Source organism: Gastrolobium bilobum, unplaced genomic scaffold (genome assembly GCF_033153095.1).
Source record: "Gastrolobium bilobum isolate Gb01-03AN ecotype WA unplaced genomic scaffold, APGP_CSIRO_Gbil_v1 utg89845, whole genome shotgun sequence".
NCBI lineage: Eukaryota > Viridiplantae > Streptophyta > Magnoliopsida > Fabales > Fabaceae > Gastrolobium > Gastrolobium bilobum.
The window spans coordinates 19745-45747 of NW_026898140.1; the positions used below are offsets into that span (position 1 = coordinate 19745).

The 26003-nt window shown below is 34.8% G+C and overlaps 2 protein-coding genes across 2 annotated transcripts; both read right to left on the reverse strand.

Moving 5' to 3' along the window:
• Positions 1–7194: 7194 nt before the first annotated feature.
• LOC133313183 (protein PHYTOCHROME KINASE SUBSTRATE 4-like) lies at positions 7195–8103 on the reverse strand. The gene has a single exon (XM_061514517.1). It carries the CDS (start codon positions 8071–8073, stop codon positions 7195–7197), a length of 879 nt encoding a protein of 292 aa, XP_061370501.1. The 5' UTR covers positions 8074–8103.
• A 3972-nt stretch (positions 8104–12075) lies between these two features.
• Positions 12076–19141, reverse strand: LOC133313184 (uncharacterized). Its single transcript, XM_061514518.1, has 12 exons — positions 18918–19141; positions 18332–18374; positions 16184–16210; positions 15981–16070; positions 15101–15270; positions 14307–14475; positions 14115–14237; positions 13725–13844; positions 13301–13321; positions 13109–13167; positions 12889–12979; positions 12076–12159 (listed from the first exon to the last, which is right to left on the reverse strand). Exons 1-12 carry the CDS (start codon positions 19139–19141, stop codon positions 12076–12078), a joined length of 1221 nt encoding a protein of 406 aa, XP_061370502.1.
• Positions 19142–26003: the final 6862 nt, after the last annotated feature.

Consider the following 26003-nt stretch of genomic DNA (forward strand, 5'->3'; position numbering starts at 1 on the left):
TGTACTTTCTGTTAGAATTGACTGGACATGTGAGCAACAACACCCATGCGCATGCGTGATGTATGACAAAAACACCAAATAAACTATTGGAATTGATCTAAGGAGTTTGAATACGAGTGCCACTAAAAAAAACAAAATAACCACATCCCTATGTTGCAAAAGCAATGGCTTAAGACTAATTAAATCTCTCACTCTACCAATTTGCAACCCAAAATGACGAAAATATCTTCACTACTCTTGTAGTACTGAAGAGTGAGACTCAGTATATTTTTTTACTAAATTTTTAAAAAAATAATTATAATTGACTATTTCCTTCTTATCAACCTTTTTATGATTATTGTTACCTAATTTTCACTTTTTCCTATTTTTAGTAAATGAATATATACTCTTGTAATATTAAAGTTATGTTACAAAATAACATCGTTTCGAGGTTGATGGAAATTATTTTATTTCCAATGGTATGAGAAATACTTTTTCATATATATATATATATATATATATATATATATATATATATATATATATTAAGAGGTAAATTTTTTTGACACGAGTGTTAAATTTGAAATTTGACACTTCATCTGATAGTTGTTAGATAAAAAACGATCAACGACTCTGATTTGTAAGCGTGTGACACAATTAATTTTTTTTTTTTTATCTAATGGCTATCAGATGAGATATCAAACTTCAAATTTGACACTGGTGTCAAGGGATCCTACCTCATATATTAAAATCATTTCAATAGCTGCTTTACATATAACAATGACAAGTGTATGGTTATGATTTCCCACATTTAATGCTTTTATCTTTTATATGGTTATGATTCCTCACATTTAATATTTTCATGTATATATATTGTACGTATTTGACTGCTTCACACTTGCATAAATATAAACACCCCTATATATATATATATATATATATATATATATATATATATATATAGGGCTTATCATTTCTCAAACTGCTTGAGATAACTTTATCTCCGGCCACTAAATCATAATTGTACAAAGATGGATCAAGGATAATAAAGGAAGAGAGAGAAAAAGGGAATCATAACCATTCAAAGTTGAATAAATTAATATAAGGAAATAAACAAACAAAATGATATAGTTTTGGGCTAATCGGAGATAAATATATCTCAAGCAACTTGAGAAATATTTCTCTCTCTCTGACACACACACACAAACACACATATATATATGGCTTATCATTTCTCAAGCTGTTTGAGATAATTTTATCTCCGGCTACTAAATCATAACCGTACAAAGATGGATCAATGGTGATAAAAGAAGAGAGAGAAAAAGGGAATCATAACCATTCAAAGGTGAATTAATTAATATAAGAAAATAAATAAATAAAATGACGTAGTTTTGAGGTGGCTGGAGATAAACTTATCTCAAGCTGCTTGAGAAATATTTTTCCCATATATATATATATAATGAAACTCACAACTAACCATTTGTATCAACTTACGTTTCTTACTCCTCTAGTAGTTGTGCTTTCAAAGAAGACAAATGAAAAAGGGAGAGAGAGGTTCAGAGAAAAGGAAGAGAGAGAAACTGAATGTGCTTTTTGTCATTGTATTGAATGAATCAGTTACTGTACAACATATTGCTTTATATGGTTAAGAGGGAAGTACATGTAAGCTGAAAGGCAATAGCCTATTTACAAAACTATCCTTACTGAATAATAAAAGTTTATTTACTAAAATACCCCTACTACAACAAGTGTTACTTTTATACTCTAATAGGCCCCCTCAAACGCAGAGTGGATGAAACAGAAGCTGTGAGTCAACCACCGTGAGTTTGTCCCTCAAAGCAGCAAAACGAGAGGCAGAGAGGCTCCTTGTGAGAGTGTCAGCTATCTGATCCATGGCAGGGACATGACAAACACAGATTTCATAAGCCAGAACACGCTCTCTGACAAAGAAGATGTCTAATTCCATGTGCTTGGTTCTATCATAAAGGACGGGATTGTGTGATAGAGAAACTGTACTCAAGTTGTCACAGAAAATGAGGGGAGTAGTAAATTGAACATGTAGTTCCTGAAGCAAGGATTTAAGCCAAAGAACCTCAGCAGTAGCCAGAGCCAAGCTACGATATTCTGCCTCAGTGCTAGAACGAGCAATCAGAGTTTGTTTCTTGGACCACCAAGAAACCAAGTTAGAGCCAAAAAATACACAAGCTCCGGAAGTAGATCTGCGATCATCTGGATCTTCAGCCCAATCAGCATCACAGAATGCTGTGGCAGAGAAGATGTGACTAGGATGGCATGGTTGAAGAAGCATTCCATGATGAAGAGTCCCTCTAAGATACCTTAAAATGCACTTAACAGCACTCCAATGTTCATCAAGAGGTTCAGCCATGAATTGACATGCTTTATTCACAGCATAGCTGATTTCTGGACGAGTAAAGGTTGCATACTGCAAAGCTCCAACTATGGAACGATAGAATGAATGATCTGAATAATAATGAGATCCATATTTTGGAAGTTTGCAACCAGATGGAAGAGGGGTAGATATTCCTTTAGCTTCAGCCATGTTAGCTCTAATCAGTAAATCTCTGATGTACTTTGATTGAGACAAGATGAGAGCTCCAGAAGAAGTTTTCTGCACTTGAATGCCAAGGAAAAAATCCAGATCTCCAAGATCTTTGAGAGCAAATACTGTATACAGCTGCTGTACTAGGGACTGAATGATAGTTGAATCACTACTAGTGATGATTATATCATCTATGTAGACCAAAAGAAACACACAATGAGCAGGTATTCAGTATATGAACAGAGACGGATCACATCTGCTAGCTGTGAACCCAAACTGCAGCAATGAGCTTTTAAGCTTGTCAAACCAGGCCCTTGGGGCCTGTTTTAAACCATAAAGTGCCTTGTGAAGCCTGCAAACAAGAGAATTGTTAGATACCTCAAAACCAGGAGGTTGCTTCATGTATACCTCTTCCTCAAGAGTTCCATTGAGGAAGGCATTATTAACATCTAGCTGTTTGAGTTTCCAGCCAAAGGAAAGAGCAATTGTGAGGATTGTACGAATAGTGACGGGTTTCACGACTGGTGAGAATGTTTTAGTGTAATCAAAGCCAGCTTGTTGATGAAAGCCTTGGCCACCAATCTGGCCTTGTATCTATTAATGGAGTCATCTGGATTCTCCTTTACCCGAAAAACTCACTTACACCCAATTGCTTTTCTATATGGAGGAAGGGGAACTAAGGTCCAAGTGCCATTAACTTGGAGGGCGTTGAACTCAGATTGCATAGCAGAGAACCAAGCAGGACTGGTTAATGCCTGTTTAATGGTGGTGGGTTCAAGCGAAATGTGCAGTATTTGAGGTAAATGAGAAGTTTTGGAGCGGGTAGTGATAGAATGGGTTGGAGAAGAATGAAAAGGACCAGAAGGGATATATTCAGAACCAGAATCAGAGGGAAAAGAAGATGAGGATGTAGGACTAAGAGAAATATTGTTGGGAGAGACAAAGGAGGAACTTGAACTTGACACAGATGAAGGGGAATCATGTTGCTGTATAGACGAACTGGTGGAGGGACTTGAAGGTGCAGTAGCACTGGAAGAGGATGAATTGGATACTGGAAGAGGAGAGTTATGTTGTGGTATAGGTGAGTCACTACTAGAGGCTGAGGAGATTGTTGCTGAACTAGATGAGGCATTAGCTGAGCTTGGCAATTGAGAAAGTGCAGGACAAGGAATAGGAGATGTTGGTGACACTAAAGGGATTAAATTTGAAACTGGTGGGTAAGTAGTGTTTGGAGTGGTAGTGGGACTCAAATTAAACTAGGAGGGATTTGGAAATTTAGACTCATTGAAAAGGACATCTTTTGAAATAAAAAGTCTCCCAGAAGAATTAAGGCATTTGTATTCTATGTGATTAGGTGAATAACCCAAAAAGATGCATTCTCTGCTTCTAAAATCCAATTTGTGACTGTTATAGGGTCTTAGAAAAGGGAAGCATGACCTTGAAGGAATTATAGTGTGGTACTGTTTTGTGAAGTTTGGTAGAAGGAACCTCAAACTTTAATGCAACAGTAGGGAGGCAGTTGATAAGATAAACTGCAGCAATAAAGGCATGATCCCAAAATTTTATGGGTAAAGATGCATGTGCCAGTAATGTGAGACCTGTCTCTACAATGTGCCTATGTTTTTATTCAACCACTCCATTTTGGTGATGGGTGTGAGGACAAGCTATTCTATGAGCTATACCAAGTTGTTTTAGGTGTTGATAAAAGGGACGAAACTCTCCTCCCCAGTCAGTTTGAAGGGCTTTAATAGAGGACTGAAACTGATTTGAAACCAGAGCTTGAAATTGAGTGAAAATTGTTAAAGCTTCTGACTTCTGTTTTAAAGGATAAATCCATGTGTATCGAGAATAAGCATCTACAAAGGATATATAATAGGTAAATCCCATGGTGGATTTAACAGGGGCAGGACCCCATAGGTCACTAAACACCAAGTCAAAAGTATTTTCATAAATTTTGGTTGAAGGAGGTGAATGTAATCTGTGAATTTTACCCAGGCAACAAACTGAACAGAACTCAATATCAATTTTATTAGGAATAGGAATATTACAAGACTTTAGAATAGAAGCAAGAGCCTCAGTATGAGGATGTCGTAAGCGATAATGCCAAAGAGAGTACATGTATTTGGATCCTACAACTTTCTCAGGACTAGAAACAGAATTTGTACTACATTTCGTGGTTACATCAGAACAAGTATTACTAGAAGTAGTACTCAGAGAAACTGAGTTACAAGAAACATAATTAGGAACACATTGCTGACTTGAGTGGTGAGTAAGGTTGACTCCATGAAAACTATATAGACCATCTGAGCCCAAGGTGCCCTCTAATATCACTTCATGAGATCCCTGTGATTTTACACAACAAGTGGGAGGATGAAATTCAGAATATACACCATTATCTCTGGCAAATTGACTCACACTGATTAAATTTTTAGTGATGGAGGGAATAAGAAGTAAGTTGTGAAGATGTAAACGTGTGTGTGTATGAAGTGGAGAGGCAAAGGAAGAATAACCAGTGGCTTTCACTTGCAGACCTTGTCCATTCCCTATGTAAACCTGATCAGCACCATACAATTGTGTGCTCTGCAATAGATTTTGGGGATTGGCAGTGACATGATGAAAGGCTCCTGAATCTGGATACCACTCAATGGCTTGAACGTTTGATGGAGTGGGAAGAATTCCTTGTCCTGGAGTCTGTAAAGCAACATTGCAGTGCTGTTGAGCAGCATTGTGAGGTTGGTTTGTGGTGAGCAGGGCTTGTGGTCCCATAGCATTTGCTGGAGATTTGATGTACTGATATGATCTTTGAAAGGAAGGTTGGACAGGTGTGAAGTATTGAGGAGTTTCAGGTTGAGGAAGTTCATGCACAAAATTCTCATCAAATCTATGCCAACAAGTTTGAACTCCATGTCCAAACTTATAACAGAGTTGGCATTGGACGTTGTTGAGACCACGAGCTCTTCCTCCTCTATTGTTTCGACCATATGATCTTCCTCTGCCTCTTCCAACACTACTCTGAGCACCATAAGACTTCAGATTGTTTGTATTCAGCTCTTGATTCTGCTGTAGGACATCAAAAGGAGGTCTGTTAGATCCAGATTCTCCAGATCCAGTAGTTTGTTCAACAGACGTTTTCTGGACAACATTTATAGTCATGGGGAATGATTTTTTTTTTACTCTAGTGTCAAATTTTGAAATTTGATATCAAATTCTATCTATTGATTTTCGCCAATCAACGGTTATAATTTTCGCCAATTAAATTTACTAACTAATTATTAATTTCTAATAAATAATAATCTTTGATTGGGGAAAATCAACGATTAGGATTTGATGTCAAAATTTAAAGTTTGATACCGATGTCTAAGTATCGTAACTCTCTCTCTCTCTCTCTATATATATATATATATATATATATATATATATATATATATATATATATATATAAATGAGGCAGGATCCTTTAACACCGGTGTCAAATTTAAAATTTGACACATAATCTGAAAGTCGTTAGATCAAAAAAGATCAATGGTGTCACATGCTTACAAATTAGAGCCGTTGATCTTTTTTGATCTAATGACACTCAGATGAGGTGTCAAATTTTAAATTTGACACTGGTGTCAAAGGATCCTACCTCTCTATATATATATATATATATATATATATATATATATATATATATATATATATCCGTGTATATATAATGGTGGAGACAAAAAGTTTTGTGAGAGGCTAGAAAAACAAAATTCATTCTAACTTAGTCAAATTTGAAGAATTCTTCATGTTTTCTTCAACATGAAAAATAATAAAAATAAAGAACGACGAACTTATGTTACACTACCTTTTTTTTTTTAAGTCTAATTGTGATCTAAGACATAGGTTCCATAAATTTGAAGGAGGATGATTACACTTCCTAATCCCTCCCTCGCTCCACCTCTGAATGCACATAATACAATGTAACATTAAACAAAAAATATACACATAAAATCATCATAACATACCCCCGAATAATACTAATAGGTGGGTAATTCCAATTTCGACGGGAGAAAAGTAGAGAAAATAATTTTCATTTTAGCATTTTTAACAACAAACAAGACATAGTGGAAGTCTGGCATTTATTAAATTCTGATGATATTTCAAATATATTAACACAAAAACTCGAAAATACAAAAATATAAATTATAAGATGCAGAGGAAAAGTACTATTTCTTTGGGAGTAATATTTCTCATATTGCAGGAGATAATTTTATTTCTTACATATACAAAAAAGTGTGTAAAACTCACCTGGATCTATAAAGATAGAAAAAAAAAATATGGGTCTCATACAATTTTATCTGAGTGTATAAAAGATAAAATTATCTTTTTTTTTTTTTTGAATTCCTAAAATTATCTATTAGAACATAAGAAATATTAATCCTTATTTCTTTTTATTTGAATACCTTGTTTAGTTACTTTTTATGTAACAACTAATTTAAAGTGAGTTTAATATTTTTCTAGTATTAGTTTAATATTTTTCTTATATTATCTCTTACGCTCGTAAAAGAATATGAGATCTATGTGAAAAGAAGAAAAAATAAAAAGAAGATCTCACACGTAATTTTATTTATAAATAGAAAATAAAATTATCTCGCAGAGAATAACATGAGAAATATTAAATGCTTCTAAAATTCAATAGAATAAAACTCAGTTAAAGAAGTGGCGGCGGTTTCCTCAGCATCACTTTGTCTCCGCCATCGCACACTGCCTCCGGAGAAGTTCTCTATTTCGAAAAGATCAGAACTTGTATCACTAGCTGCGTCGTCGTCCATGTCACGTGACTTGGCGTTGCTTTGTGGTAGGAAAACTTGCAAGGAATCACGTGGTTGATCTTCTCCTTCGTGCACAACGTTCAGAAGATCCTTCGGTTTTGCTAATAACAGAGGAAAAGTGAAGGCTTCATTGAAGGGTCTTCGAACATGGTTCATGGCATGTTGAAATCTTTGAGTGTTTAGTGTCACCATATGATCCTTTTTCAACTTGGAAATTTGGTTCTGTGAGAGGCTTTGAGGTGTTGGTTTTGGTTTTGATGTTGTTGGAGTTTTTGGTTTTGGTGTGTTTTGTTTAACTTGCACAGAGTTTTCACCAGAGCAAGGACATCTTCTTTGTAAAAGCCAAATGGGTTTTGACAATGAAGCTTTGATTTTCTTGCTAAGATCACTATTACTACGAGCATAAGAAGAAGAAGAAGAAGAAAGTGTTGGAGTTGGAACATGGAATGAATGAGCTTTGAAGTTTTTGATGTTGGTGTAGGCACCAACATATGATGAAGCAGAATAGGAGTGTGATCTTTTGGTCTTTGTGGCATGATCACCTTGCTCTTGATCATTGTGTTTGTATTTGTTTCCCATGTTAACTAGAGGATAAACTCTAGTGTTGTTGTTAATGGCCACTTTTTGAATGTTGTTGTTGTTGTTGGTTGTTTCCTTGTGTGCATGGAAAATGCTAACTTCAGAGATTGAATCATGATCAAGATGTGATGAGATAAGAAGAGAAAGACGCATAATTTCTATCTTTATGGGTTTGTGACTTTGGAGCTACTACCTCTGAAATTCATTCTATGCTCATTTATATTTGTGTGTTTGTGTGAGTGTTAGGACTATGTACTAACCTGTCACCAATATTCAGAAAGCAGTACTAATAGAAAAGAAAGTTTGAAAAAGAAAAAAATCTAAAAAATCAATGAATAAGCAACAAAATACAACCAAAACTATTGAAAAAGAGTAGTAAACTTATGTTTTATTTGTGAAAAGAGAGAGAGAGAGAGAGCAAAAGTTGAAGTAGATAAAAATGACTGATGGTATGTTAACAAAGAATGAAATCACTGCTGGTGTGTACCAAACATAATGTTACTATTTCAAATACCTAAACAGTGCTTTGAATCACTTTTGATTGTTTTCAAACTAGTGAAGTGACCATTCCTCACCTTTTCTTATTTTCCAAGTGAGAGTTTTATCTTCATGTGGCCGCCTCATAAGTTTGGTGGTACTGATTTCAAGAGATTAGGAAGGGAAGCAAAAGTCCCATCTAATAGAAAATAAGACAGAGCAATGTGAATGTGTGAGGGTCCATTTCATTTGACATTAATTAGGAAGGTGTGTTTGAACTCGATTTATCATATCACAAAGATTATCTTTACGGGAGTATATCTTCAATAATACTCGAGTAAGTACTCTTTCATTACAAAATATATATATATATATTGAGATTACCAATATTGTAATCCGAGCCCGAATCTTATAATTTGATCGTAATATTTCACCACTTTCCATAACTTCAGCGCTCAATCATAATTGGGAGAATAGTGGAAGCTTTTATACCAATTGATACAAATCTTGAGATAACCTTACCCCAAAAACTAACTTATAAAGTAAAAGAGCTCAAAGTTTGTATAAATCCTACATCCAAATCTTATAATTTTAATGTGAGACTTCAAATCTCATACCTTACTATTGGATCATAATACTGAATCACAATTAGTTCTGTAAAAGGTGAATTGATTTGGAGGTTGTGGCATGGTGGGTCATTGTTAACTTTCTGGCTAGCATGCGCTACTTTATTGCCTTCCTCTACACATATTCATGTATGGCTCTTTTTTTTTGGTGGTATTTGATTTTGCCTTGGAGAAAGATTTTGTTTACGTATATTCTTTTTATCATCAGATAATAGAAGACATTCTTTTTTATTATTCTCCTTTTACATAAAATAGTCATCTTATATTATAGAGAGAAAATAGATGGGTCCCACCATTACAAGAAAAAAGAAAAAGAAAAGATGAGATGCGAAAATCGAAGTGAAAGAGTAGGAGAGAAGTTATCTTATGTAAAAGGAGAGTAATATTTCTCTTCTTTTTACTTTGTAATTCTTTAACTTACTTGTCATCACTGACTTTTACTTCATAGAATTTTAGTTTGGTTGATGAAATTCAATAAATTTTTATTCATTTGCTAAAAGGGACGCTATGCCTTTTACACTGGCCATGTTTTGTTTTCTCATTTTATTATTTCACTTGTCTATTTGTTTCTTCTTTCTTTTTGGTTTTCCTGTTACATGGGGATAATTGAGTCTTTCTTATCCAGGACCGTATGATGCTGGTAGTGTAAATATAACTTCGTAGAATTTTGAAGAGTCCTTGTTTTAAAGCCATGTTTTTGTGGTGCCATTTAAAGCTTATTATTCTTACACCTACATAAAGCAACAGTTAAGATTGATGGTAAGGTTTATTATTTTTACACTAGTGTAAATTGATCTTATCTCATATATATATATATATATATATATATATATATATATATATATATATCACTGAAAATAATTTATCTCTAGTGAGTCCAAAATAATATCGTTTTGAAATTGGGAAACCTTTAATCGGAAAAACATTATAATATCGTTTTGAAATTGGGAAACCTTTAATCGGAAAAACATTATATATATATATATATATATATATATATATATATATATATATATATATATATATAAATAGAGGTATGATCCTTTGACAACAGTGTCAAATTTAAAATTTGACACCTCATCTGAGAGCCATTAGATAAAAAAAGGTCAACGACTCTGATTTGTAAGCATGCGACACTATTGATTTTTTTTTTTATCTAACGGCTCTCAGATGAGGTGTCAAATTTTAAATTTGATACTAGTTTCAAAGGATCCTACCTCACACACACACACACACATATATATATATATATATATATATATATATATATATATATATATATATACTGGAATAATAATAATAAAAAAGCACATCTGGATACGATTCCCGTATCCTGGTGGAAATAAGTGTTGCTGCAAATTTTATATATATATATATATATATAGGGGCAGGATATTCTTACACCGGTGTAAGAATTAGAAGTCTTACACTCAATCTTGACCATTGATCCACTTGTATCCAATGGCTCACATTACTAAAAAATTTGAGCCGTTAGATATAAATAGAATTAACGGATAAGAATGAAAGTGTAACTTACACTGGTGTAAAATGATCCTGCCCTATATATATATATATATATATATATATATATATATATATATATATATATATAGGTAGGATCCTTTGACACCGGTGTCAAATTTGAAGTTTGACACCGCATCCGAGAGCCGTTAGATCAAAAAAGATCAATGGTGTCACATGCTTACAAATCAGGGTCGTTGATTTTTTTTGATGTAACGGCTCTCAGATGAGGTGTCAAACTTCAAATTTGACACCGGTGTCAAACTTCAAATTTGACACCGGTGTCAAAGGATCCTGCCTCATATATATATATATATATATATATATATATATAACGTACGTGGTATGACAATTCATATGAAATTTTCATTTATGCGAAATGACATCATCTTGTATCTTTAATTTGGTGATTTCCTTTGCCTCTATCCCTGACATCCCGGTGTGTTTTGTTTGAATATATATGACATTCTGAATGGTTGGTTAGGAAAAAAATAGTTGGTGTACACAGCTTGGAATAATAATTTGGCATTGATGTTAAGTTATCAGATCATGGTTGTTTAAAGGATGCATTATCAATTGACCATGGAAGACCCCAAACAAGAAAAAAATACATTAGTATTTTCATTTTCAAGAATTAACCCTTCCTCTGATATTTTTCGTTTTTTTATTACATGATCCTAATTATTCTTTTGAGCAAGTCAAGTTTCTTGATATCCTCTATGATTACCACTTGTGCAAAATATGATCATGATTACAGAGGGTGTGAAAATTTGATCTGAACACTGACTAGTGATTTCAAGCTCATTCAGGAAAACAAGTAAAGAATGTTTAAAATTAGGAGCAAAAACTTCTGATTTGAATTTAGTTTTCTATAATTTCCATTGGTTATCTCTTGATTTTGGGAGCTTGAAATTCATTAGAGCATGTAAATATTTTTTTTTTTTTTTTTCATTTCCTTCGTAATAATAAACAAATCAAGCATGATAAGTCAAAACCAATGGATATCATCATAAATGGCCTAAACAAGTAACAATGAACTGATTCAGTTAAAAGTCTTGCGGAAATTCTCAAGCCAGACATAGAAAATTGAAGAGAAATTCAAAATGGAATCATCAAACTAATACAAAATTGCTGGTCCTTGATCAGATAAACAGGACCAATTGCCTTTCCTTGAGTACAAAAATTCAAATTCATTCTTGACCTTGTATAATCCACAAGCACCCCTTTTCACTCTCAAAACAGTTGTTTTCTTCAGTACCACTCAATTTTCTCCCACCTTTTTTTGCTTGGAACAGTTGAACATTCATTTCGTTACCTGCAAAAGAATCCTTTATACTAAGTCAGGTTGCTCTTTAACTCGTATTTAATTAGTTTCCTTTAATTAACTCGTCCTCCTAAAGAAAGGGCCTTAAGACATCCACATAAACACACCAAGCATACAAAGCTGAAGGTATATATGTTCTTAGAAAACTAATTAACTAGAGAGAGAGAGAGAGAGAGATATACCTGAGAAACCTTGTTTCTTCCTCATCTAAGCAATAGCTTGATGTTTGTACTTCTTACTCTCTAGACATTGGGAGTTCCAATAGCGGAAATATATATATTGCATCAAAATCTAAAACTGATATTAAGGTAGACATAGTTCTGTTAGCTCACTTTCTACAATAGCTCTATGGGAATCTCATAAACATTATGTCTTCCTTTTTTCCCTTTTGTTTGACATTTCCAAATTTCAAAGCATAATATGTATTTTCACTTTTATCCAGTCAAAATTGCCCTTAAATATTGCATATTGAGTTAGATTGCTTTTTTAGCGTCGAACCATGCATAAGATTTCACGCCTTACGAGAGTAAAGGTGAGGGTCGACTTATATATGCATCCTTATCTTTGTATGTTTGCATGGAGCAACCTTATTGTTGCTCCAAGGCGACTTTGTTTCCTTACTATCAATATCACCAAGATTCTAATTAATAAAAAAAAAAAAATAGAAAAATATATGTGCCAACACCAAATATGTGGGTCAACTGGTAAGAGGTTATTCCAGTTTAATTTGTAATCTCGAGTTCAAGTCTTGGGTAATATGTTAAAAACTTAATAGGGAGAGTTTTGTCGCCTTTGTGGTCTTGCCTGACTTGAACCGAACCGAACTAGTTGAAGAACCAATGAACTAATGGAAAAATCCAAAAAAAGAAAATATATGTGCCCATCTAATAGAGCTAAGATTATACAAATGCGTGTGCGTGCAGCGTGTGTGTATATATATATATATAGATTATGTGATACAGAATCCGCTTCTGTGTAGCATGAACAAATTGTTAGAAGATAAATTATAGAAAAGGATACGAAAGAATCAAGAAGGGCACATCCTCCTGATTCTACAAGCCACGGTAGATTTGGGCTTATTTTTGACCAATCCAAGCTTCTCACAAGTATGCTACATAAAAAAGAAAGTACATGTTCTTTGAAAAATTGTGATAATTTCACACTCTATTTTTTCAGCTGTAAAAAGTCACAATGGTACTGAGACTTGAAATAAAGAAGATAATATAAACTGGTGGCGTACCTTGCTACATAAGTAGAATTCCCAACTATAGCAAAGAGAAACATCAAAGGATTGAGGCCCTACATATCATAAAAGAGATTTAAACTCTGCCCTTTGAACTAATTAGGACTACTTCATACAACTGGAATTGGACAAAAGTAATCAATAAGAATAAACACAAATAATCATAGCAATAATGGTTGGAGTCCTAACCTCAAAGTTACCCCTTCTGATCTGCAAAATTGATGAAAAGTATTATTAAGTGAATATGAACTATAAGGAGAACAAGACAAATAAGTCCAACTCAAAAGTGTATAATCTACAAGAAAAGGAAGCTTATTAGATGATTCTGATATTTCCAAAAAATACTACATACAGTTCCCTTGGAAAATAGCAAAAATAAATATTTGTTGTGTATGTTATCATTTTCTAATATATATGGTATGCAGACTGAAGATCATGCTGTTTATTTTATTTTTTTCTATAGAATACTTCTCCAAGTCTTTCAAAGCATGCTATGCAAGTGATTTGATGGATGAGTACAAATGAATACCAGTAATAAAAAAAGTTCTTATCCAATGCAATAGAATTTTATCAGAACAATTTTTGACCTAAACAACAGGAAAATATAACTCACATTTAAACAAATTTGAGGAAGTCTTCCACCCATATATATAACTGCCATTGGCCAACCAAGTAAAGTCCCAAAGCCACTGTGTTCTGCCACACCATGTTCTTGCAACTCAGCCCCACTAACCTGCAAATGCTGCAAGAATTAATGACAGAAAGGGAACTGAATATTTCATTTCTTTCTTTGAAAATATTAAAAATCAACATAACTTCCATGTTTGTCAAATTTGAATGTTTAGTAATCCACAAAATTATTGCCTTTCTCACCCATAATTTTCAGCTAATCATGTTATTCCTATTCCTATAGGATGCATTGGCTAAATTACAATATCAGGTGGATATCCATTAAGGGGTGTTCTTTCTTTAAAAAGTGTAACCAACATGTGACTTGCATTACCTGCAAAAGCTTTCGTCCAACATAAATCACATATTCTTGTTTTGGTTTTGAGACCATGGAACCAATTCTTGTATGTGGTGACTGAAGCAGATTGAAGGCAACAAGAAAAGTTAATGTTGACACCTGAACAAGACAAGATGTGATTAGATGCTGGCATTGTCATAGTTATATATAAGTAGTTCAAAAGTTTACCAAACATAGAGTAGTCTTGATCTTTAAAGCTGGTGCAGATTGTGCGATGTTAGCTGAACCAAGCAAGGGCTCTTCCATAGGGTTTAAAATATGAGAAGTAGGTGTCATTCTTTGGGCTAAGAAAGATTTTGCTGGGGGAGTATGACTCTTTGATAGATATCTTGCTGACCTAATGAATTCGAAACAAAAGAGTTATAAGAACTTTTTATGCTTTTAGAAACAAACCCACTAGAACTTTTGGGAGCATTATTATGCTTATTGCCCTTAAACTACTTCATAAGAAATTATACATAATGAGCAAGACCAAGAGAAGGAAGATAAATCTCATGGAAATATAAAAGGAAAGCTAACAAATGTGCACAACCAAGATCCTAACTGAAGGATATTGAACCACATAATTAAGTAGGGTAAACACCCAACTTCAGTTTCCTAGTAAGTAGTATTTTATTGTTTTGCATACACCATAGATTATTTGTATTTTGCTTTCAGAATCTTATCTCTTAATGTTGGAAAGGGTCATTGCCAGTTTTAGATAAAACAAGATTAACTTATCCTTACTTGGACTGCCTGCACAATTCACTGGCCACCTTAATTCCTTAGTCATCCATAAAGTTTAAAGACATTTGCATTTTAAAATTACATTTCTTTGATGAGGCCAATAAAAAATTTTCAATTATATCTCTTAAAAAATCATAAGTTTTTTGTGCCTAACATAACTAAGATATTGTGGTTGATAAAGAAGCAAGAGTACAATAGAACATTTTTCATATACTTCAATGAGAAAGATTAATTACTGGTAGTATAACTGTCTTCCAGTAGAATTGTTTTGAGTAAGGGCAGGAAGAGGAATTGGGGAAGTCAAACCAATGCGTGTATTGAAATCATCAAACTCATTGCTCTGATCAGCATCATTGACTTTTTCCATTCCACTCTTGCTTTGTCCAGCATTTGTTGGTGTTTCAATCTGCATGGAAATAATATATTAGGCAATTAAAGTGTACTAAAAGTATCTCTACTTGACTGGAGTTGCTTACAAACTTTTAGAAAATAATTCAAAAGAAGTATATTCTGTATCTCTTTCTCCACCACTTACTATGATTGCATAGTACCAAGAGATAAAGTAAAAATGCCTCCAAAACTATATGCAATTAGATTAAAACACTTTTAATAATGTTGTTCTAATATAACATTAACTAGATAAAAAAGAAGTCTTTTATGTGATTTCATTTGTATTGCTGGCAGATTCTTTTATTTTGAACTTGAGATTTCATTTTGATTCCTAATTCTATAGGAATCCGGTATATACTTTTTTGCTGGAAACAGAAATTGCCTGGAGCCTATCATTGGGAAGTTAGCTTAATCAACATAGAATAACTTATATCACATCTGCTATTTACTTCTTACTTACATTGACATAGAATAGCACAATGTTTCAAATCTTGAAATAGTAATAATCATCAACAAATATATAACAATAAAAGAGCAGATCCCAATGTGAAAAGGCTCTCCGATATTGTAAGGATAGGGATAAGGGTTGATTGTACACAACATTAACCTTGCATTTTGCAAAGAGAAAAGGAGCAACCTAACCACTACTCCAAAGCTTGCCCTCTTGACAAATATATAACAATTTTCCAAAATTAGACATGCAACAGAAGGTATAGGAATTTGAACCTTGAGCTGTCTATTGCATTTCAGTCGAGGATATATGTGTCCATAGTAAATGGCTTGTGAACAAAGTAAAACAGTTATACTGGTATAAAACTGCACATTTACACAAAAAGGAACAAGGTCAGTCAACTATCTGAGGCAGGAAAAGTCAGATAAAATGATTTACTATGTTTCAGAACACTTCAGTCTTCAGCTAGAGCCCTTACCACTGCCACATATAGTTGAGTTGGAAGCTGCATAAACAAGAAATAAAATCATTCACTTAGCATAATACCCTTATTAATTTCAGTATCACAGATTCTGTATTTTCTAATTTGATATTGGGTTAATTTAAGCTTCAACAAGGCCTGATTTTGTTAAAACATGTCCAGATTGGAGATCAGTTAGCTTATATCTTCACTAAGCCTTGGTAGGGAATAGAGTGAATGTTATATGTAATAAGCCGGGCATGATTGATATCCATGCACCAACTTGAGGGGGAATGTCACCGAGCTACCACAACGTGTTATGGCCTATCAAACATTAATCTTTAATAGACTACGAGTTTAACATAAATGCCATTCAGGAAAAGGGTAAAAGAATGCTCAAGAGATTACCAACAAAAGCATCTAAGAAAACAAATGAAAATGATCTCATTTTGCAAACTAGTTGTTATTAGAGAATAATATTGTGTTTGTGTGTTTTGTACATAGTTATCAAATGCGGATTGCGGCATGTCGCAACCAACCCCAAAAAATGCTATAGCGTTATAGCGAGTTGCGGTTGGAGAAATAGCAGAATAGATATATGACAGAAATAATGACAAAAAGAAATATTTTTTGAAGGCAGAGATAGTAAAAGTGACATAGAGAGACACGAATAGACTAAAAAATCCTTAACGGGGTGTTTGGTTTAGGAATTTTTTTTGGAATAGTAGAGAAATGAGATAGATAGAGAAATGATTGGAAAGATAGATAAAGTGAGATAGGTAGAAAAATGTAAAAAAAAGTTGTTTGGTGGGGAAAAACTTTACTGGGAAAATTATGTAACTTTATGAAATCAACATTGCATTAAAAGTCAGATAACCAGTTTTCCGAAAAATCCCACCTTCAAATTGGGTTTCTAAACAGTGCGGATATCTATGTTTCTCATAAATCCAGACAAATTGGATAGATGGGTTTTTGATGAAAAACGTTGAAACAAACATGGTATTTCTAAAAGCCATACTTGAGAAAGACAGATATCCGCTAAAAAGCTCCCAACCAAACACCACCTAAATTTTTTCTGTTATACATTTAAATTTATGACAAAATTGACATTTTTCCTTATGACAGCAATATGGCTACAAATGCGATTGCAATGGCCGCTATTGCGTTCCGGTGTCGCGTGGCGCGGTTTCTTGCGGCGAGGCACCGCAATACTCATCGGAGTGGCTCGCGGCGCTATTGCGGTGCAATTAACTACTATGGTTTTGTAAATACTAGGCTGTGCTTGTAATAGTACAACACCTGTTTTATTAATATAAATATACACAAGGAGCCTAAATCTTCTCTCTTTTTCTTTTCTCTCTATCTCTTTTTGTACTATAGTACTGAATATTATCTCCAAAAATAAGAGGAAATTTTCGTTAGACACTGCAAATGAAGTATTTGTCAGTAAATTGATTTGCTAAATGAGTAGAAACTAAAGAATGCAAAGGCTGAGAAGAAGAATAATCTTAATCATGAATTGAGCAAGAATAAGGTTCAAAGCAAGAACAAGTATTTATCATCAATTTTATGAATTTGGTTATTCAAGTTTTCTTTTGCAGGAGATTTTTTGCATAGCGAAATTGAAATAAGACAATGTGTCATGGTTAGTTGAGTCAATATGAGGCTAAAGATTGAAAGGTCTTACAATAGAATCCTCAGTTCAGGAATTACAACGGAATTCTAAGAGACATTTCTGCAGATACTATGCGGTAACTCCTCATTAGAAATTTTTTTAAACTATCAACATAATAAAGTTTAGAATATTTTTAGAAATTGTGGAATTTTAAGGGGTGTCAAGGTGAAACCAGAATTTTCAGGCTTTTTCAAGTAATTTCTTCACTTCAGAATCTAAGGCCAACAAAAAAGGCATCATGTAAGAAGCCTTTAATAAACTTAATTTTTTCTAGAAGATATATTTTAGTTATAAAATGTTTATTGTTTCAAGTATGAATTGAGTTATATAGCTAATGTCCTCTCCTAGTCTCCTAAACTTGCTTTGTTCCTTGGATTTTGTTCAGCAGTACTGTGATGAGAATGTAAATAATAAGAGAAAGTTGAAGCAAATTTTACAGAATCTAAAAGACAGGCTACATAGAATATTTAAGACACAACAGAAACACTCACAGTAGCAGGTTGCAGCAAGCATCCAAAGAGGTTGAATAGATCTCTGCGAAAAAAAAATAGTATCAAAATATTGGACATGGCAAGACCTTAATGCAGATATAACAAAATCAGAAAAAAAGAAGAAGCCATGGAATGAGGAAGACTTGATAACATCAAACTCTGACATGGGATACAGATGAGACACAAATACAAAAACCAAGCATTAAGGTCAGGTTACCTACATACATCAATCAAAGCCATTTTGCTCTTTCAAAAAATCAAATTTTTCAAAAAGATCATTGAAAGGGAGGTCTTTTTCAATGGTTTTTTCTCCTAAAGTTTTCTATGGTCTAACACACATCCATCCAAGAAAATGTGAAGAATCATAGCATATTTTGGCTCAGTACACAAATCACAGTGTTATAGTCAACTCAAAGTTTAAGGGGTTCCACATTCCATCAAGTACCAAAATATGTTAGAGGTTCAAATAAAACATTAGAACAAGCAAAAAGATGAATAAGGATAATTATGGATTAATTAGTTAGGATTGAAGCATATTAGAATAATGAAACAGCCCTTAGAAAGTTCCAAAAAATACTTAAATTACCCGATTATCCATGTCAACAAGAAACCAACAGAGAGACCCTCAGCAGATTTTTCTCTGTAGTTTGTGATTATTTGAGGAATCTCAGCAAAAACCCAAACAATGACACTGATTACACCTAATGTGATAGAAGCTGTCTCTGTCACATTGCTCATAAGATTTTTGACCAATTGCAAGCAATGTTGATTCCCAAAACACAATGAGGTGGAGCTTGTAAACAGACCCATTGCATCAAAGAACTGCTATCTGCAATGAACAATGAGAAAAATAAAATAAAAAGTAAAAATCAGTTTCAGAATATCTTATTAACAAGGCACATGCACACTACCAAAATAACAAATGATGAGTGACTCAGAACAATGCATAAGAAGCCAAAGGGTATCAAATACATAAAAAAAAAAAAAAAAACTATTATATCCTGATGCCAATAAAATACTGAAAAGTAATAATATAATAATAAAGGAATGTTGGCCTTCTCCACTGTCTTTATATATGATGAGTGATTCAGAAGAACATGGAGCCAAATACATATATAAAAAAAAAAACAGTGTATCCTGACTCTAATAACACCCAAAATAATAATATAATAATGAATGAATGTCGCCATGTATATAGAGGAAGAATATTTTGCATAACAAAAGATGAAATTATGCTTATGTAATTTTTAAAACCATTACTCTATTTTTTTTTTTATATTATCCAATAACTCAACTAGTTCGATTTGAGTTGGGTTGAACTATGAGCAACAAAACTTTTTCTACCAAATTTTAACACAGCTATATTCCAGGAACACAAACTCTAGACATCTAAATAAGTTGAAATAACCTCTTACCAATTGATTTATGTGCTTGATGGTAAAATGATTACTCTACTTGCATTTGGAGATAATAGCTATCAGATGTAACTAAAATTAATGGAGAGTGTAATGTGTATAACACTATATTCCAACTTTTAGAATCGCTTTGAAATTTGAGGCCAAAAGGGATGAATCAAAAACTAAAAATTTAATCAGAATACAATGCCTTGTCCTAGATAGAACAAAAACCCTTCATAGCAGTAGTAGATAAAAAAATAATTGTTGATAAAAAAAATTAATACAACTCTTCTTTAAATACAAGTCAACCTATAACCTCACACAAACTATTCAAATTCCTCACTGTTAGACAACACGTAATGGCTCAAAGGCTTAGAAGCATACAACTCTTGGTGGTGAAAACTGAAAAGAATGGCAAGAGAAAAGAGGGTACGTAAAGAAAGACATGCAAATGAAGATAAATGGATACCCAAAAACAAAAAAAGCAAACTTTGGAGCTGTGTGTGGGTGAAACGGGCAAATATTTATGGTACTATTCCTGTACCATTCAATCAGTGTATTTATTCAATAAAAAATAAAAAATAACTCTCATTCATGCTTGTACGGAAAAAAAGTGAAAAATATTTTTTTTATTCAAATATCACTTGTTGAATAGCATATGTACCTACTACAGATGTATAGAAGTTCACGTGAAACGGTTAGGTTGCCTTTCTTGAGAGAGAGAGAGAAAGAGAGAGTGAATGGCTTGAGATTGCGGCGCAGAGAGGGAGAAAGAGTTTTGTTTCACACAGCACACACAGTATGCAATGTTGACTGCTGCTTCAAATCCCAACGTGGAAATGGACTCTTTGGCTTTATGTATGCTACGAAAAAATCTCATGAAAAACCTAAATCATATAAAAGTTAAAATTCAAAATCACTCTTTATTGGATAATTTTACTAGATAAGTTGGAACATTCCAGAACTTTTTATCTAGATAACTTTATTTGAAAGTTAAATGTTGAATTTCAATTTTTGAGGTATATGATAATTTAAATTTCAATATATATATATATATATATATATATATATATATATATATATATATATATATATAATAGAAGCAGGTTTGAAGCCAAGAAAAAGAGGATCGAGGGTCTAATAATTTGGTCCCATTGTTGGTTATTTTGTAGAACTAGTGAAGGTGAACGATTAATGTGGTGAAAGGCATGATTAATCCATGGCCAAAAGTTAGTACTGAAAAATATATATGACCAAAATTATTTTGGGCACGTTGGCTTGATAAAGAAGAGAGAACCAGTCACATTCAATAAATGCTTTCTCTTAACTACAGGAGTTTCGTTAAATAAGTAGGAATGGTGGATGGTTCATTTCTGTTAGATTTCTTTTCCAAACCGAATTGAATTGAAAAAAACCAATTTGGTTCTTAGAATTGAATTGGTTTATTAGTTCAATTTAGTTATGAATGTAACGCCCCGTTCTAGAACCGGTTTGTTAACATCGCATTATGATATTAAGCGCAGTTACAATCACATGGGTTCAATTAAAATCCGGTTAAATTTTTCATTTTAAAACATGCCAAATTTATAATGCCCAATTGCGTGATCATAACCATATTACTTTGCGGAATCAGATAAACCAAGCTTAACATCATGTTCTTATTCCATTTTTAAACCATTAATTTACTTCTTATTTATTTCCCAACTTCTACTATATTGTAGATTTCTTCGTTAGCTACGCGTGGTTTCAAACCGCTCCTCATTTGGAGCTCTGTAGCTCAAGTTATGACAATTTTACTAACTCAGGTGTATTCTGAAAAACTACGCGGGGAGGGCGCTTAAGCGCGCTCCAGGGCGCTTAAGCGCCCACAGACAGAGGGAATTCACATTTTTTGGCCACCAAGGGCGCTTAAGCGCGCTCCAGGGCGCTTAAGCCCCCATTTTGGGCGCTAAAGCCCCAGGCGGCAGAAAGCTTTTGGTCTTCACAGGTGCATCAGGGCGCTTAAGCCCCCTCATGGGCGCTTAAGCCCCCTGAGCAGGCTTAAGCCTCCATTTGCAGGCTTAAGCCCCCTCTTCTGGGCAATTTCCTATACTCATATTTTTCATGCATCTTTCTTGGGGAATCAATCCTACACATTTTACAACCTATTTAACAAGCTTGTGATATCCCTATATCATTGCTTAACTCTCATCCTCTCATCATTGATTTAACGGAAATTGGGCAGCATAACCTTTGTTTTCTCAACGTTTCCCAACTTAGCACAAGGTACCTAATTGACTTTCCAGCTCAACATATCCAATACATAAAAATACATTCATGCATTTAACTTACAGTAATCATCATACACAAATATCTTCATTACTTACAATATTACATCATGTCTTAATTACAAATCTCATATACATGCCAAAGGACTTAGCTACAAAATGAACATGATCAAAGCAAGTAACCATGTATCAGATACCCATTACTACTACAATGATCATGCACTAAGTCCTCCAAAATACATCATATGACATCAAAATATACATATAGCAATGCTAAATGGCATGCAACTCAACATGTCCAGCTATCAGGTACAGTCTACTCACGCTTCTTGCCTCGATCAACCTCACCTCTATCAGTACCTGAAATGATGCCCCACAACACGGGGTGAGATATACGAATATAACACAGTAAACCAGAGGTCCTTGGAGATCACTCCACCCTAAGGTCCACTTCGATGTACACATAATCATAATAGCTTAACACATTCTTATCCACAAGCATCACATGGACTTCCAAGAGAGATCCACTAAGGGCTGTTTCTCTTAGGCTCTTACCACATGGAGATCCACATAGGGCTGTTTCCAAGGGAAGTCCTTTCCTCAATCTATTCCAAGAGAGATCCTCAAAGGGCTGTTTCTCTTAGGCTCTTACCACATGGAGATCAACCTAGGGCTGTTTCCAAGGGAAGTCCTTTCCTCAATCTAGGAACCTCCAAGAGGGATCCACATAGGGCTGTTCCTCTTAGGCTCTAACCACATGGAGATCCACATAGGGCTGTTTCCAAGGGAAGTTCCTACCAATCATCCTCATCATAATACTATCACTCATAACCTCAATCACAATCCTCAACCATTACCTCATTCATTATTGCTACTTCTATAACCATTCCTCAATTACTCTTAAACAATCAAACATCAACCAATAATCATCAATCAATCATAACATGTATCAATGCATGAATCAATGCATGAGCATACAATTACTATCATAATTACATATCACATCTCATAAACCATTTCTCCTCAACGGAGTATGGTGGAGCACTCAATGGGATCAACCACAAGGTCCAAAGGTTTACCTTGCTCTTGAGCTTTCCTCAATTGCACACAACCCCAAGGGTTGGTCACTCCACTTGGTCCTATTGCCTCATTCCATCAACACAAGGAATACAATCAAACAATGCTAACAATGCAAGGAAATCCATAGTTCCAAGCCTAGATTTATCCAAACATCAAAGCATACTAAAATAACATTATAAACTCATTTCTACCGATTAAATGTTATTCCTAGCATTTTTCACAACATACTCTAAGCCTCATTCTTCCTTGAACATAGCCAATCTACTCAACATTTCATAAAAACCCTAAAACACTATTCATTAAACCCTAACCATGAAATTTTCCAAGAAAACAAGGTTCAAAGAATCTTACCACCAATGGTCGCACAACCAAGGATTGATGGCTCCTCAAGCTCCAATGGAGGTTGAAGCTCCCAAAACCCCAAATTCTCACAAAGGGGCGGAACTTTGAGAGGAAAAATCTCACAACACAACACTCCCCACTAAGAACCAAGCTTGGATTATGAAAGAGGGGAAGATTTAAAGTGGTTTAGGCTTTTGAATCACCCAAAACGGTTAAGGTTTCCTCCCTCCTCTCTCTCTTCTTCTCTCTTCCTTTCTTCTTCTTCTTCTTCTTCTGTTTGCTTCTCTCTCTGGCTCGACGGAAATGGGGTGGGAAATGGGGCTCTTTTGGTGTCTTAGTCACTTAACATAGGTTAAGTGACTTTAAGCGGGTATTGGTTCGTCTATTTATTCAACTCCATTAATTACCAAACTTTACCCAAAAGTCTGGAATATTTTTCTAGGAATGTTTCTAATTTTATTTTTATATTTTGGGTACTTTTGCCTACACCCATTTATACCCCTTAATTTTCACTGAGTACACTTTTTAACTCCAAGTGACTCAGATTCATTTAATTAAGCCTTATACTTAATTTTACTCACTAAAATATGCTTAATTATTTAATTAAAATTAATCAATTAAATGCTTAAGTTTGGGGTATTATATTCACCCCACCTTTTTAACGATTTTGTCCTCAAAATCGACAAAACCACTCATTCAATCATCTATGGATTTATCGGAGAACTCCTCTTGTGTTCCCGAAGTTACCCTATTAATCAGTTCCTCTTTTCCTCATCATCTTATCATAAGATGAAATGTTTCATTCATGATTCAATCTATGTTTTATAATTTGGTGATACTAATATGTTCAAGCACTTTTATCTTTCATTTTCCTCAAGGGTCATACCTATTCACTTGATATTTAACCCTGACCTTCTGCGGTCCTACTAATAACCTCATACATAAAATCTCATCTGATGGAACTTCCAAGAGAGATCCGCTATGGGCTGTTTCTCTTAGGTATCTGACCACAAGGAGGTCCCGAAGGCTAACTCCAAGGGAAGTTCCCCTCAATCTAGACCTTTAATGAGAATTCTCTATCTCATAGGATACTATCCTCATGGAGGTAATACTACCACTACATCCATGGAAAGGTCATTGCATACAACTTACCATCTTTTAGCAATCAATACATAGTCTAGTCTTTAATTACTAGACATAACGAATCACACAATCATAATTGAGTCCATAGTCTAAGCATGTGTGGCTCCAACCTCAATAAACTATGCATGTCATATTAATCTACATGCGTCATACCTCCCGTCAAGTATGGGAACCTCTCTAGCTGGGGTTGGGTCGAAGTGCTAACATGTGCCGCTGCTGGAAGATCAGAGGCCACTTGCACATGAGCAACTCGTCCCACGATCTGGGGACAATCCCTCGCATAGTGACCAGGTCTACCACACTTAAAACATACGTTCTGGCCCATCAAACAAACGCCCTTGTGATGCCTACCACAATTGTCACACTTTGGCACAATAGGTCTTTCATTGTCCCAACTCTGTTGACTCCCGCTTCTTTTAAACTTTTCTTCAGACTGTCTAGCTTGTAATTTTTCTTTAATATTCCTGTCATCCATCTTCTTACCCTTTTCTGAAGTAGAGCCAGTTGCTCCACTAGCACCAGATGCTTGTGCCTCGGAAGACTTCTTACTTTACGGCACACCATAAACTTCTTCCACCTTCCGGCATTGGTTCACGAATCTACTAAACTCTCGGATGTCACAATTTGACATCTTCTGAGACATCTTCTCATTTAGACCCCATTGAAATTTAGAGGTTATCTCGGCCGGAATGGGTAAGGCTCTCCCATAGTTAGCATATTTCACCAATTCATTGAACTTGGCGAAATATTGGTCAATTGTCATCGACCCTTGCTTGAGATCGTTATACTCATTCTGTTTCTGTTCCCTAGCCTCCCTAGGGAAGTAGTTATCCAAGAACAACGTCTCGAACAACCGTCAGGTGATTTCCCGGCCTTCAGATTCTAATGGCTGCACGGTATTGGTCCACCAATCTTCCGCTTCCTCTTCCAGCATATAAACAGAGTAGGCCAACTTCATTGCATCAGGGCATCTCATCACCCTGAATATCTTCTCCATAGCTTGGAGCCATTTCGCAGCCGCCATTGGCTCATAACCTCCCTTAAAAGAAGGAGGTTTGTGTTTTCGGAAAGTCATCAATCTTCTTTCCTCCACTTCATGATCACCGACATTTTCAACTCGAGGTTGACGAACCTCAGTGTGATGACTCCGACTTCCAGAGTGGTGACTACCCTCACCTTCATTGTTACCCACTGCACCCTCTTCCTATGAAGGAGGTGGAGAAGGCGTAGCAGTGTGAGGAGGAGGAGTGGGTTGCCGGTTCACGGGCCTAGGACCCCTCAACGTCCTCAACTCGGTCATCATCGCGGCCATAGCAGTCCGCGAGTCTTCATTTGTCTTTAACAAATTTTCATTGGCTTGCCTGCTAGCAGCCAACTCCCTCTAAACGGCTGCAAGAGCTTCAGCCACGGGATCAGGCGGGCCCGTTGCCCCACGGCCACTTC